At 47.1% G+C, this 13,523-nt stretch overlaps 1 protein-coding gene across 3 annotated transcripts in view; it reads right to left on the bottom strand.

The window, feature by feature from the left end:
• Window positions 1-143: 143 nt before the first annotated feature.
• The window catches only part of crybg1a (crystallin beta-gamma domain containing 1a), a 77,513-nt gene continuing 64,133 nt past the window's right edge, over window positions 144-13,523 (bottom strand). For all 3 annotated transcript variants that reach the window (XM_017475649.3, XM_047157880.1, XM_017475650.3), the window contains 9 exons: window positions 11,913-12,039; window positions 10,320-10,349; window positions 10,010-10,122; window positions 8,779-8,911; window positions 7,730-7,869; window positions 5,499-5,622; window positions 4,532-4,690; window positions 2,578-2,740; window positions 144-689 (listed from right to left, as the gene is read on the bottom strand). In XM_017475649.3, the coding sequence (XP_017331138.1) occupies window positions 601-689; window positions 2,578-2,740; window positions 4,532-4,690; window positions 5,499-5,622; window positions 7,730-7,869; window positions 8,779-8,911; window positions 10,010-10,122; window positions 10,320-10,349; window positions 11,913-12,039 (1,078 nt within the window). In that variant the 3' untranslated portion in view covers window positions 144-600. The remainder of the gene's footprint in view (window positions 690-2,577; window positions 2,741-4,531; window positions 4,691-5,498; window positions 5,623-7,729; window positions 7,870-8,778; window positions 8,912-10,009; window positions 10,123-10,319; window positions 10,350-11,912; window positions 12,040-13,523) is intronic.

Below are 13,523 nucleotides of genomic sequence, written 5' to 3'. Positions count from 1 at the left end.
TAGAGAGTTCTCCTTTCTCTTTGTGTTTCCTGGCTGTTGGAGGAAGTGGTGACCACCTACAAACAGGAAGTAGTTTGTGGTGAAAGAGGGATGCTCTAATATTTCAACGGTTTTCTAGCCAATCATGCGTGGATGGACCGAGACACGGATAAAACACTTTATTCTTAATAAAACAGCAGAACTCTTTACAGCTTTGGAGAGAAAATGTACAACAGACGAGACACGTGTCGGTGAAACACCGAGCGAGAGGAGGAGAGCAGAGGGAATTCAAAATAAAACCAAAAGTCAGGCACTTTAAAGGTGATGCGGTTTCAGTTTAACTTTAACACTGTCGCATATTGCTTGTAGTTGAGCTCCGTGGTGTTCGAGCACCCCCTGTGGCCATCCTGTGACCTTACACACGGGACGCATTTTAAAAGCGGGAATGTTCTTCAGGGATCCGAGAAAGACGGGTCACGTCCAGGCTCCAGGAACGAGCTCGCAGGAGTGTTCTGGTCGCAGCTGCACCATGAGGCTTACAGGTCTCCGTGGTGGAGCTGCACCGCCAGGCCCACCGTGAGACGAGAAGTCGTTGCACAGCACCTCGCCGGACGTCCGGCGCTACAGGATTTCCACCGTCCACCTCTGGTTGGTTTTCTGCACATCGACCGAGTTCAGGATCACCTGGTTTTTGTCGTACTGCTGTCCACCTGGAAAACACCAGCGCGATGAACATTAACTAAGAAAATATTCTCTCGGAATAAAATTTGACAGTAATTACACCGCTAATTAGCATTAACGCATGACTTTCATCGTAATCGTCCGATTCCTCTGGAGTAGAAGCGTCCAAGACGGGTTTTTCAACGGTGTCTAGTTAAACACCTGAATGAATTGAAACACCTGCACGTAGTACTGTGAGCTGAATGAAGTGCATTATCTACACTAATCTAAACAGGTCACTGTAAAGGAGGCTAAAAATTTACAATATCACTATCGACTTTACAGAATCTTTACAAAAAAAAAAAAAAACACGTTAGAATAATCAAGCGCTCCACCTTGTGGCCGTACTTGGTAATGCGGTTACACAGTTCAGTAGGCAGTGTATATAACTGAATCGGTTCGGAATAATTAACGAGTTCGTTAGCAGTTCGACCAATCACAGAGCAGCGATTGCCTTTGCACTGAGCTAAACATCTTTACTGGAAATATCATATAGGAATGTACAGGCTAACAAACTGAGATTGTTTTCCGAAAGTAAATGACGCAATTTGACCACGTCGTACACCGTTATAGAAGGGGTGTATTTATTTATAATCGCACTATCCGGCATCACCCAGATGAGGACGGGTTCCTCATACGTGTACAGGATGTGTTCTAGATTCTTCCGTTTAAAAAAAAAAAAAAAAAAAAAAAACGAAACTGTTAGCGCATCGCTAATCTAGCGTGTCGTTTTTCCCAACAGCGCGTTTTCTTTAAACTCCCCCCGCGGCCGCTCGTTAACTTCGGACGCGTGCGATTTTTGCGTTTTTTATCGTAAATTTAAACCAGGAATATATTGAATTTGGAACGCGAACGTGTCGATCGAGGTCGCGTTCGTATATCGTGCGATAAAGAACAGTAGCTGAATTGTATATCGTGACGCACCATGTAAGTAGAAATGTCCTCACGTGGCGCGATGTGATATATTTTTGTCAGGTCGCGCAGCCCTCCGATGCGGTGTTTTAATAGATTCGGGATTCAGACGCCGTCTGTTTTGATTTGGTGAGGACGAGTTGTAGGCGGCGAACTTTAACGCGAGAACTGACGTTTAATAGCGGCAACAACAAAACCCCACTGCGAGTAAATAGACGGTTAACGTTTACGCTCGAGCGGGTTTAGCTTTGTCGAGGAAGCCAGCGTCGGGGTTGGTGGGACAGGAACGCCGCTCAGAACGTTCACCCGGCCTGTAACATCGTACACGCGCGTTAATCATCATATAGTCGTCAATATTCAAGTCTATTCAAATTTCTACACTTTAGAAGTTGATTAAACAGTTACAGAATTCCACAGAGTGAGAGAGAGGAGCTTTTCTCGGCTGCCCGTCGCTGCCCCCTAGTGGTTTTCTTGATACTCAGCTGATGACGTTTTGGCACCTGATCTACTTCAAAATACAATAATGGCGCCCTAATTAACTGATCATGATCATGATCATTTAGCTCGGTTGACATTGATGTGTTCAGGCTTGTACAGGGTCAGGTTTGGGAACTGGGACGTGTGTGTGTGTTTTTCTTTAAGGCGTGGCCTTCTACAACAGAATGCTGTCTTAACAGGTCAGGGTACCATCACTCAGATAACCGAGTGTCTCGGGTGTGGCGTAAACCCGTCATCACCTTCTCAAAGCTGCCTGAACACGAGGGTGTGTCTTCTGTCTGACACACACACACACACACACACACCCTGCTACTTGTGTAAGCTCATCCTGTGTTCACAGGCATTCCTGAGGTGTTTGTGTGTGTGAGAGAGAGAGAGAGAGATTCATCTCCTGTATGCCACTTTCACTATTAAACCTGTAAGCCCTCGGTACAAGGTCACTGTTACGCAGCAGAGCCCCACACTGACCTTTAACCTCCAGCACCAGGTCGGGTTTGAGGTTGGCGTGTATGAGGCCGTCGGCCGTGATGTTCCAAAACTGATTGTCGTTCCCGAGTTCAGGAGAGATGCTGAGACGACACCCGGGCATCATCATCCCCGCCGAGGGCTCCAAACAGCAGTCCTCCAACATCTACACACACACACACACACACACACACACACACACACACACGAGTGGAAAGCAGTCAGTGCTACACACACACAATCATCTCTGGCATTGCCAGCTTTCCTCGCGTCTTCAATTAACTGTTTGTTTGTTTCCTAGGGTGATCCGGAGAAATGACAGAATATTTATGTCCAGTCAGAGAGCACCGATTCCCTGCTCCTTTCCATAGTGTTTCTATAGCAACAGCTCACGCACACACGCACACACACACACTGACCCTTTAATTAAACAAAATCTCTGAATAAATGGACCCACACTTGTGTCACCGCGTTCAGCAAAACACTTTTTTTTTGAGAAACAATCTGAAAGTGAACGAGGTTCAACATTATAACTGAATTATAAATAAAACACACGACATATTTAATAACTCATCTGAATCTTCTCTGGCGGTAATAAACAAACTGACAAACGCAATTAAAACTCTATCAACTGAAGACGCTAAACATTCCCAGACAACAACGCGGGAACAGGAGAGGGAAAGAGAGGGGGGGGAGGGAGGGAGGGAGGGAGGGGGAGGGAGGGAGGGAGGGAGGGGGAGGGAGAGGGAGGGAGAGAGGGAGGGAGAGGGGGAGAGAGGGAGGGGGAGAGGGGGGGAGGGAGGGGGAGAGGGGGAGAGGGGGGGAGGGAGGGAGGGGGGGAGGGAGAGAGGGAGAGGGAGAGAGGGAGGGAGAGGGGGAGAGAGGGGGGGAGGGAGGGAGGGAGGGGGGGGAGGGGGAGAGGGGGAGAGGGAGGGAGGGAGGGAGAGGGAGAGGGAGGGAGGGAGAGGGAGAGAGGGAGGGAGAGGGGGAGAGAGGGGGGGAGGGAGAGAGGGAGATGCCCTGAGGGATCAGGGTGTGTTGGTGTCGTGGTCATGTGCGTTGGAGTGTCTGTCGTTATCAGCATTGTGTACTGTAAAACTGTTAGTGAGTGTGTGAGAGTGATGACGGCGGGGATTTACAGCGAGGCAGGAGGGCGGGGCGGCCTGGAACGCTAGACGTAAAGACGAATGCGATGTGACGAGTGAACATCTCAGACAGCTGCCTCAGAAAAGAATCCGCGGCGTGACGTTGGGAATCACACGCCACCGCGAGCAAGGACAACGCAACGCAACGCAACGCAACGCAACACACCGCTCCGTCGGCGCGAGAAATCTGTCGCTACGGCGCGCGTCTAAAATCCACCCATACGAGTCCGGTGTAAGACGACGCCCGAACGTGGAACGTGGAATGAAACGTGTACGTTTGAGCACGCAGCAGTCGTGAAAAATACCATCAGGACCCGCTCACGTCAATCCATTACTGAACACTCCCATCAGCCCTAACGCACCAGTGCACTGTGGGAAGACGGCGAGCTGGTGGAGGCAGTGTGATGCTCTGCGCGATGTTCTGCTGGGAAACCCTCGCGTCCTGGCGTTCACGTGGACGTTACTTTAACACGTAGCACCTACCTGAACACTGCACACCTTCCCGGTAACGGTGTTCCCTAACAGCACTGGCCTCTTTCAGTTTTCTGTGCTTCTGGGGGAGGAGCTTCTTCAGGCCTTAACTTCCTGTTAATACGCCCCGTGTTTATAAATATTTATTACACACGTTAGCGATTTCGCTATGCCTACCTCAGCCAGATGTTTTGCGCAGCATTGTACTGCACACATCTGTCTTTTATACACATCCTCACGAGTACATTCACGGTCACGGACAAAAGCGTTTCACTGCACGTCTCTCACACACACACACACACACACACACACACACACACACACACAGGTGGAGTGTGTACCTTGCAGCGCAGCAGGCCGTGTTGGTAAAGCCACACCTGCTCGTCTCCTCCGTTCTCCTCCAGCACCTGCACTCTCAGCAGCTTGATGTCGTCCAGCGACCCGTAGAGAGACATCACACAGCCGGTCTCGGCACTGCGCAGCCGGAAATACACGGGCTTCTGCTCGCACACACACACACACACACACACACACACACACGCGCAGAATTGAAGCTACATTCTCGAGTCCAGAATACCAACACACAGAAGAGACCTCGTACAGCAGCAGGTTCGACGTGTCGAATAAATCGATCGTTCACGCAGGCGAAAGCGGGTAGAAGTCGCCTGACGACGTCATACGCAAATTTGCATATTCATTTCATTCGCGGTGATTATTCGCATATCAAATTACAATCGAAATGCCGTGAAGTAGGAAGAGTTTCCGGTTTTGTTTTGGAAGAGATTTCGACTAGAACAGGGGCGGCTGTGGATCAGGTGGGAGGGCGGCTCGTAGGGTTGGCGGTTCGATTCCCGGCCCACGTGACTCCACGTGACTCCACGTGACTCCACATGCCGAAGTGTCCTTGGGTAAGACACTGAACCCCAAGTTGCTCCCGATGGCAAGTTAGCGCCTTGCATGGCAGCTCTGCTACCATTGGTGTGTGTGTGTGTGTGTGTGTGTGTGTGAATGAGACACCGTGTAAAGCGTTTGGATAAAAGCCATTTACAGGAAAAGCTCTTTATCAGAACAGGTGATGATCAATTATTACAGATTCAGTCTCGGCTCCACAGACTAACTGTTCACACAGTTACAGAACTCTCGACGAATCGTTTCTCACGAACGCGAGCGAAACCAAGCCGTGGTGGTGACGAGACAGGAAACGGACAGGAAGGAAACACTTAAAGATGACATAACTCTCCCCCTCCCTCTCTCCCCCTCCCCCTCTCTCTCCCTCTCTCCGCCTCCCTCTCTCCCTCCCTCTCGTACCTGTATTAACGGACGCAGAGATCCGATCTGCTTCCAGCCGCTGAACTTCCTCCAGTCGCCGATTTCGCTGGGCTGCAGTAAGAGCTGACGGCCGTGAAAGTTCTTCCCTTCATAAAACACCCACCTGCAAACACACACACACACACACGACGTTACTTCATACAGGAGAGGTATTAGGGTCTGTAAAGCAGAGTCAGTGGGATTTTGCATGATGACGAACTCCTGCCGGTTGCCACGGTTGTACTGCTAGCACCAAGCTAGCGCAGACTATTTAGCTAGCTACAGAAACGTACACAAAACATATGAAGAAAATACAATTCCAAAGGATTATTATTATGTAAAAAAACTCAAATGTCCCGCCTCATCTCCGGACGCGGATTTGAAAAAGGTGATTACGCTTGTAGTTAGACTCAAGATCGATCTGTCTGATCTGGGCGTGTATGCTAACTCCACATTCGGGGACACGTCCTTAGCTGTAAAACATCGTTAGCGACTTTTTCGACTGCGGAGTCTTTATTTAGCGGTAAAATCTTTTTTTTTTTTTTTTTTTAAACCTGCATCCAGTTGGAGAAGCTGCTCGCTGTATCGTCTGTCTTGCTCGACTAATATAATACAAGATAGCTACAACTAGCAGAACCGATGCCCATATTACAGGAGTGAATTTACTTTCAGGAGGAGTACGCCGCGTAATAAGCGCGCTCGTTAGCGTAACGTGTGCTTAGCTGTTGCAGAACCTTTATGTTCCAAAGGAGAGAGAACGAGGAAAGGCTTTGGCAAGCTCGAAACGTCAGCGTGGATTTGTAACGCGATCTGGGATCCCCGTTCGAGATGACATTAAAACGTATTGGGGGAAGATTTGACCAAACGTTCGGTTTCACTGCCAAAAAACTCATTTTTCATCAACTGCACATAAATCAGGGCAAAAATGACGACGCTAGCTGTATCTGCGTCTACATCTGCTTAGCGCTCCAAATATTCATATCTGCTTTGGGATTTAAATATGGAGTGGGTCGTGCCTGGAGTGGGGGGGTCAGCAGTGTCGGCATGGTTTGTGAATTCTGGTTCAGTTCTACATCACTCCAGGTCATAATTAATCTCGACTACAGATGTGCGCAGGTATTTAAAATTTTATTTTTTTTTAACAGTTCTCTCACACAGTTATTATTTTGGTGTGGACTTCTCTGTGATATTTTCTAATTTTCTAGTTTAGCTGGTTGTATTTCCCCGAAAGATAAACCAGCTAGGGTCCAGGGCACCCTGGGATAGACTCCTGTGTCACAGGGAAGGAATGAATGGATGGGTGGGTGGGTGTATGGATGGGTGGGTGTGTGGATGGATGAGTGGGTGTATGGGTGGTTGGATGGATAGGTGGTGGGTGGATGAACGGATGGGTGGGTAGGTGTACGGATGGGTGGGTGGGTGTATGGATGGACGGACAGATGGATGGATGGACGGACGGATGTATGGATAGATGGGGGGATGGATGGGTGTATGGATGGGTGGGTGTATGGATAGGTGGTGGATGGATGGGTGGGTGGATGGACGGATGGATGGGTGTATGCATAGGTGGGTGGATGGACAGATGGATGGGTGTATGAATAGGTGGGTGGATGGACGGACGGGTGGATGAACGGATGGATGGGTGTATGGATAGGTGGTGGATGGACGGATGGATGGATGAACGGATGGATGGGTGTATGGATCGGTGGGTGGATGAGCTACTAGCTGAATTTAAACCACCGTGCCATTGATCAGAGAGTTAGTAAGGATGTTAATGAACATGGTGTTTGTACAAAAACAACAACTTAATACTCATGGCTTTTAAGTGTTTACACCCGTAATCACACCATCATGTGTGAACCTGCACTGTTCATTACCACACCCGAGCGTCACCTTCCACTTTCACTCCCGCCCCGCCAAATCCAACCAGGGAGCAGCTTAATACTTATATATGTGATGGAAGTGAATTAGAAATTGAGCAAGTTTATACTGAAGTGTGTGTGTGTGTGTGTGTGTGTGTGTGTGTAAATGGTACATTCCAGTTTGGCTTTATCCGAACAACCAGCACGACGAGTTTAACGTCTGTCGTTTGCTTCGAGGCTTTTTAAATCACTTTAATTAACGTCGAAAGAAGCCAAAAAGTGTCGAAACGGGCACAGACGCCGAGTCCTGGACTCCGATTGGTCTCCTCTAACGGCAGAACTCCCGGCGTGTGGATCAGAGTGACTCACATTCCTCCGTTCACCACCACAGACTGGCTCCGCCCATCAATCCCGCCCGACGATAGGTTGCAGGAGCCGTCCGTCAACACGGCCTTCCGCCCCCTGAAGCACGGCTTGCAGAACAGAGTGACGGAGGGAAGAGAAAACTCCTGCGCAGACAGAGAGGAGGAGAGAGAGAGAGAGAGACTGACTCACGGTCACATGACCGCGGAGGAACAGTAGAACCTTTATGACACAAAGGAGTGTTTATCTTTCCTCCAACACTCCATCATTTTCTTGTCCTTCTCTTCTTTCTCTCCCTCGCTCACTTTTTCCACGTCTCTTATTACCAACTCTACTTTTCCTCCCTGTTGAAAACCCCCTCTCTCTTTCTCTCCCTCCATCACTTTCTCTCCCTCTCGCCATGCCTCTCTAATTACATGCCCTCTTTTGTAGCCTCTCTCTCTCTCCCTCTCTCTCCCGGGTCGTTTTAACGACGCGACCTTATTTGGCCCACGTTCTCTCTCTCCTTTTTGTGTCCATCCCTCCCGCAAACCTTTCACTCGCCATCACGCCCTCCATTATTTTCTATCCGTCTCTTTTACTCTCTCTACAGCGCTCCTCCTTTTTCTCCCCGTCCATCTCTCGCTTTTATTCTCTCCATCTCTCCCTCCTTTTCTCTCCACCCATCTAATCTCCTTTACTTTGTCTCCATCTCGTTCGTATGCTTTCTGCCCAGTTTATTCTTTATCCATCACACTTCTTTACACTCTCTCTCTCTCTTTCGCGCTCTCTCCTTTTTCCATTACTATACTTTTCATTCCTTTTCTTCCCTCTTGCATGGCCTCTCCCTCCCTCTCTCCCTCAATTTCTCCCCACCTCTGTTGCTTTCCATCCTTTCATCCATCTAAATGCCCTCTTTTGTAGTCTTTCTTTCTTTCTTTCATCTCTCTCTCATTTACCCTCCCTGCTCCGGTCTCGTTTACTCGCCCTCCTTTCCACTATTCTCTCCTGTCCTGTTTTTCTCTCTCTCTCTCTCTCACTTTTTCCTGTCCACTTTTCTCTTCTCTCTCACTCACGTGGCCGATGGTGTGCAGTGATTGGATGGTGCAGTCAGTGGTGACTCCGCCCATCGCGGCAGTGTTACAGTAATCTCCTTGCTCCAGCACGTACATGTTCTCTGTGAACTGAGGCCCTTCAAATGCCACCCAACTGTAACACACACACACACACACACACACACACACACAGCTGTAATTCTCACACAACCAGTAGTAATGAAAAACACACAAGCAGCCATAACACACACACACACAAAACCAGCACTAATATACATACACACAACCCACTGTAGTGCGCACAAACACAACCGGCTATAATACACAAACACACAACCAGCGCGCGCGCGCGCACACACACACACACACACACACACACACACACACACACAAGTTGAACCATGTGTAAAAGAAGTTATTTCCTGTTATTAGCAGCTATAAGCAGTATATAAATAAAAGCTATACACCGAGATACCATAGCAACCACTTTGCAGCACCTTTGTAACCACCTGTGATACCATAGCAACCACCTAGTAACTCCCTAGCAACAACCTTGGAGAAATCAGCAACCACATAACACCCAAGGAACCACTTGAAATACCTCAGCAAGCACCTACGTAGAGCCTGGCAACCATACGAAATACCACCACAACCACCTAGCAACACACTAGCAACCACCTGGAAAATCAAAGCTACACCCTATAAACCACCTGTGATAACACAGCAACCACCCAGCCACAGTCTAGGAACCCCTCGAGTTACTATAGCAACCACCCAGACACACCCAAGTAACCACCTGATATGCCACCTAGCATCTACTTGGGATAACATGGCAACCACCTATCAACACCATAGCAACCACCTGGAATACTAAAGCAGTCATACAGCAACCACCTGGAATACCATAGAAACCACCTAGCAACACCCTAGCAACCAGCTGTGATACTGTAGTAATAAAACAAACACACACCCAGCGGTAACACTAACACAACCAGCTACCTTACACACACACACCCACACACACCCACACACACACACACAAACACACAAACTGATATACCATACAAACTACCAGCTAACACAACATTCCCTCATCTGTAACACAATCTCACACACACAGCCAGAAACACAAACACACAACACGTAACACACGTAAACACATCTTACTGTATTAAAGCCTCGAGCTCAAACACACACAACCCCCCACTAGGACACAACTACATGTTTGGTTGTTTGTCGAAGATATACACACCTTCCAGCGAGGACTTTACACGATCGAAGGCAGAATCCGTCCGGGAAGAACGGTGAACTTTCCTCCAGGACCAGAACATCACCGAGAAACCCGGGCTCGGAGAACAACTGCACCTGAAACGCACAACAAACCAGAAAAACAACGTTATTTAGTGTACTTTTAGTCACAGTATATTGTATGATCATTTAGCTGCACGTTTCTATTGGCTTGCAATCAACTATATGCAAATTTGGATTCTAGCTGAGTTATAGCCAAGAGCTGCTTTAATGACACTATGGAATGTGTTACAGTTAAAACATTAGACTCTCACCTTAAACCTCGGCAGTCCAACAGTCTGATCCTGCGTACAAACAAACAAACAAACAAACAAACAAGAAAACAAAGATCAGGCTAATCTTAATTACACAATCTAAAATCAAACTCTTCTACACGGAAGTTAAAATCACCACATGTTCATTACAAACAGTCGTTACATAGGGAATAAAACACTGTGTGGTGCTGGTGTAGGAAAATAATCAGTGATGGCGTGGTGTGCTGGGACAAATTAGTAACCACCTAAAAACTCCCGTTCAATGACTTAGCAACACCCTATCAACCACCTAGCAACACCCAATCGACCACCTAGCAACACCCCATGAATGACTTGGCAACAGCCTATCAACTACCTAGCAACACCCAATCGACCACCTAGCAACACCCCATGAATGACTTGGCAACAGCCTATCAACTACCTAACAACACCCTATAAACCACCTAGCAACACCCCATGAATGACTTGGCAACAGCCTATCAACTACCTAACAACACCCTATAAACCACCTAGCAACACCCCATGAATGACTTGGCAACAGCCTATCAACTACCTAACAACACCCTATAAACCACCTAGCAACACCCCATGAATGACTTGGCAACAGCCTATCAACTACCTAACAACACCCTATCAACCATCTAGCAACACCCTATCAATGACTTAGCAACAGCCTATCAACTACCTAACAACACCCTATCAACCACCTAGCAACACCCTATCAATGACTCAGCTACACCCTATCAACCACCTAGCAACACCCAATCAACCACCTAGCAACTCCCCATCAATGACTTGGCAACACCCTATCGACGACTTAGCAACACCCAATCAACCACCTAGCAACTCCCCATCAACGACTTAGCAACAGCCTATCAACTACCTAACAACACCCTATCAACCACCTAGCAACACCCTATCAATGACTTAGTAACACGCTATCAACCATCTGTGATATTCTTACACCTACACCTAGTAAGAACCTAGCAACCACCTGTGTTAACATAGCAACAACTTATCAACATCCAAGCATCCACCTGGAATAAATTACCAACCATTATTAACACCCTGGCAACCACCTAGTTACAGTCTAGGAACCACCAGGGTAAACATAACTACTTACTAACACCCTAGCAACCTGCTAGCAACACCACAGTAACCACTTGAAATACCACAGTAACCACCTAGCAACCACCTAGGGTTAACAGAGCAACCACATATTTACACCCTAGAGACTAGATGGGATACCATAGAAACCACTTATTCACACCCTAGTAACCCACAGAATTACAATAGCAGTGTAGCAACCCCCTGTGGTACCACAGCAGATACCTAGCAACACCATAGCAACCACCAGCAATTACTTGGAATAACGAAACAAGCACATAGCAACATCCTAGCAACCACCAAAGGAATGGCTAAACAATTCCCTAGCAACCCGTTAGCATTATTGTGGTGGTTGTTATTCTTCTTCTTATTTTGATATCTTTATTATTATTATTATTATTATATCTTTATTATTATTATTATTATTATTATTATTATTATTATTATTATTATATCTTTATTGCATCAGAAATGTGAGACTGTTACCAGGAACACGGGTTGGATGGAGGAGATCTTGTGATTGCGACCGCCCCAATCCTCTGGACTCGAGTAGAGCCCTTTCTCCAGCACGTACACCTCACCGGAGAACGCAGGGTCCTCAAACACCACCCATCTGTTCAAAGAGAAACACACACACACACACACACACACACACACACACACACACACACACACACGTAATATAGCAGATTAGACACAAAGCAATCTTATTTCTTCCTATTCCTAATATACAATGATGTGGAACTTTATCCACACACACACACACACACACACACACACACACACACACATATTAATGAAAAAATGACCCACATTCTCTCTGAATAACATTTCAAAGGAAATCACAGTGAACTCCTAATCACATCGTAAAGCTCTTATAAAGGTTATAAAGTCATAAGGAAGTGTTTCACTCTGCAAACACTAAACCTGCAATTACTCATCAAAGTGTGTGTGTGTGTGTGTGTGTGTGTACACAGTGTCTATACAACTCAGGCAAGCCATTCAGTACTGCTGTATAAGCATGACATCATCAGTGGTCATTTCTCCCAACCAATCAGCTCCAGTGCCGAGAACCAATCAGACGCTTGCTTCCAGTTTGTGATTGGCCACTTTTTAAACAAAACGTGCTGCCAAGTCAGAGCCGCTCAGTGTGTGTGAACAGTGCACGTGTGTGTGTGTGTGTGTGTGTGTGAGACAGTCACACCCGTTCACATCACTGATCATCAGTACACACCTAGAAGAGACGGAAAACGTCTCCACCTCCACCTCGATCCGAATGACCATCCACCCGTAACGATTAGGAATAATTACAGCTATTCTGAAGGAATTATTTGGCACATACAGAGACTAAGAACTGGTGAAAATCTTGTGTGTGAATATTTGAATAATAATAATAATAATAATAATAATAATAATGAAACTACACATATTGGACGTTATGAGGCGGCCATTTTGTGTCAAAAAAATAGTTGAAGTTATACTAGAAACGGTGATAACGGTTTACTTTGAGATTAATTATATAAACTCAGACTATTACAGCTGTTTTACTCTCTCTCACACTCACACACACAAAAGTTTATCGAAAGACGTGAGTTTTTAAAAATAAACAAACAGAAACAGTTTAACCAGAGACGGTGCGATACGATACCGTGATTATCAGCCGATATCGATACGCATCCGATATCGATTCCTTTGAAGACTACCACGTGTTTACAATCGATTATTGTGTTAACATAACCACTTGGGATACCACGGAAACCCCCCCTATCAATTACTGACGCCCTAGAATCCACATGAAATACCCTAGCAACCACGTGGGATACCGTAGTGACGTCCTAGCCGATACAGAGCCCGGTATATCCGATCCACCGTCTGTATACGGTACGGACTCGATACGGAGCCCGGGTATCGGCCCGGTGCCGTCTCTACTTTTAATGACGTTAACCAGGCAATATGTTAGGTGTGCAGGTCCGATCGGTCAGAAGGTGTCGATTAATTTCCCGTAACAGCAGCTCTGACAGGCGCGCAGCCGCACGGCACAGCGTTCGTTCCAGTATGCTAGCGTTTCTATAGCAACAGGAGGAAACGAGGAGGGAT

The sequence above is a fragment of the Ictalurus punctatus genome, chromosome 9, assembly GCF_001660625.3.
Source record: "Ictalurus punctatus breed USDA103 chromosome 9, Coco_2.0, whole genome shotgun sequence".
In the NCBI taxonomy this organism is placed as follows: Eukaryota; Metazoa; Chordata; class Actinopteri; order Siluriformes; family Ictaluridae; genus Ictalurus; species Ictalurus punctatus.
This window is presented reverse-complemented; position numbering and strand designations above follow the sequence as displayed.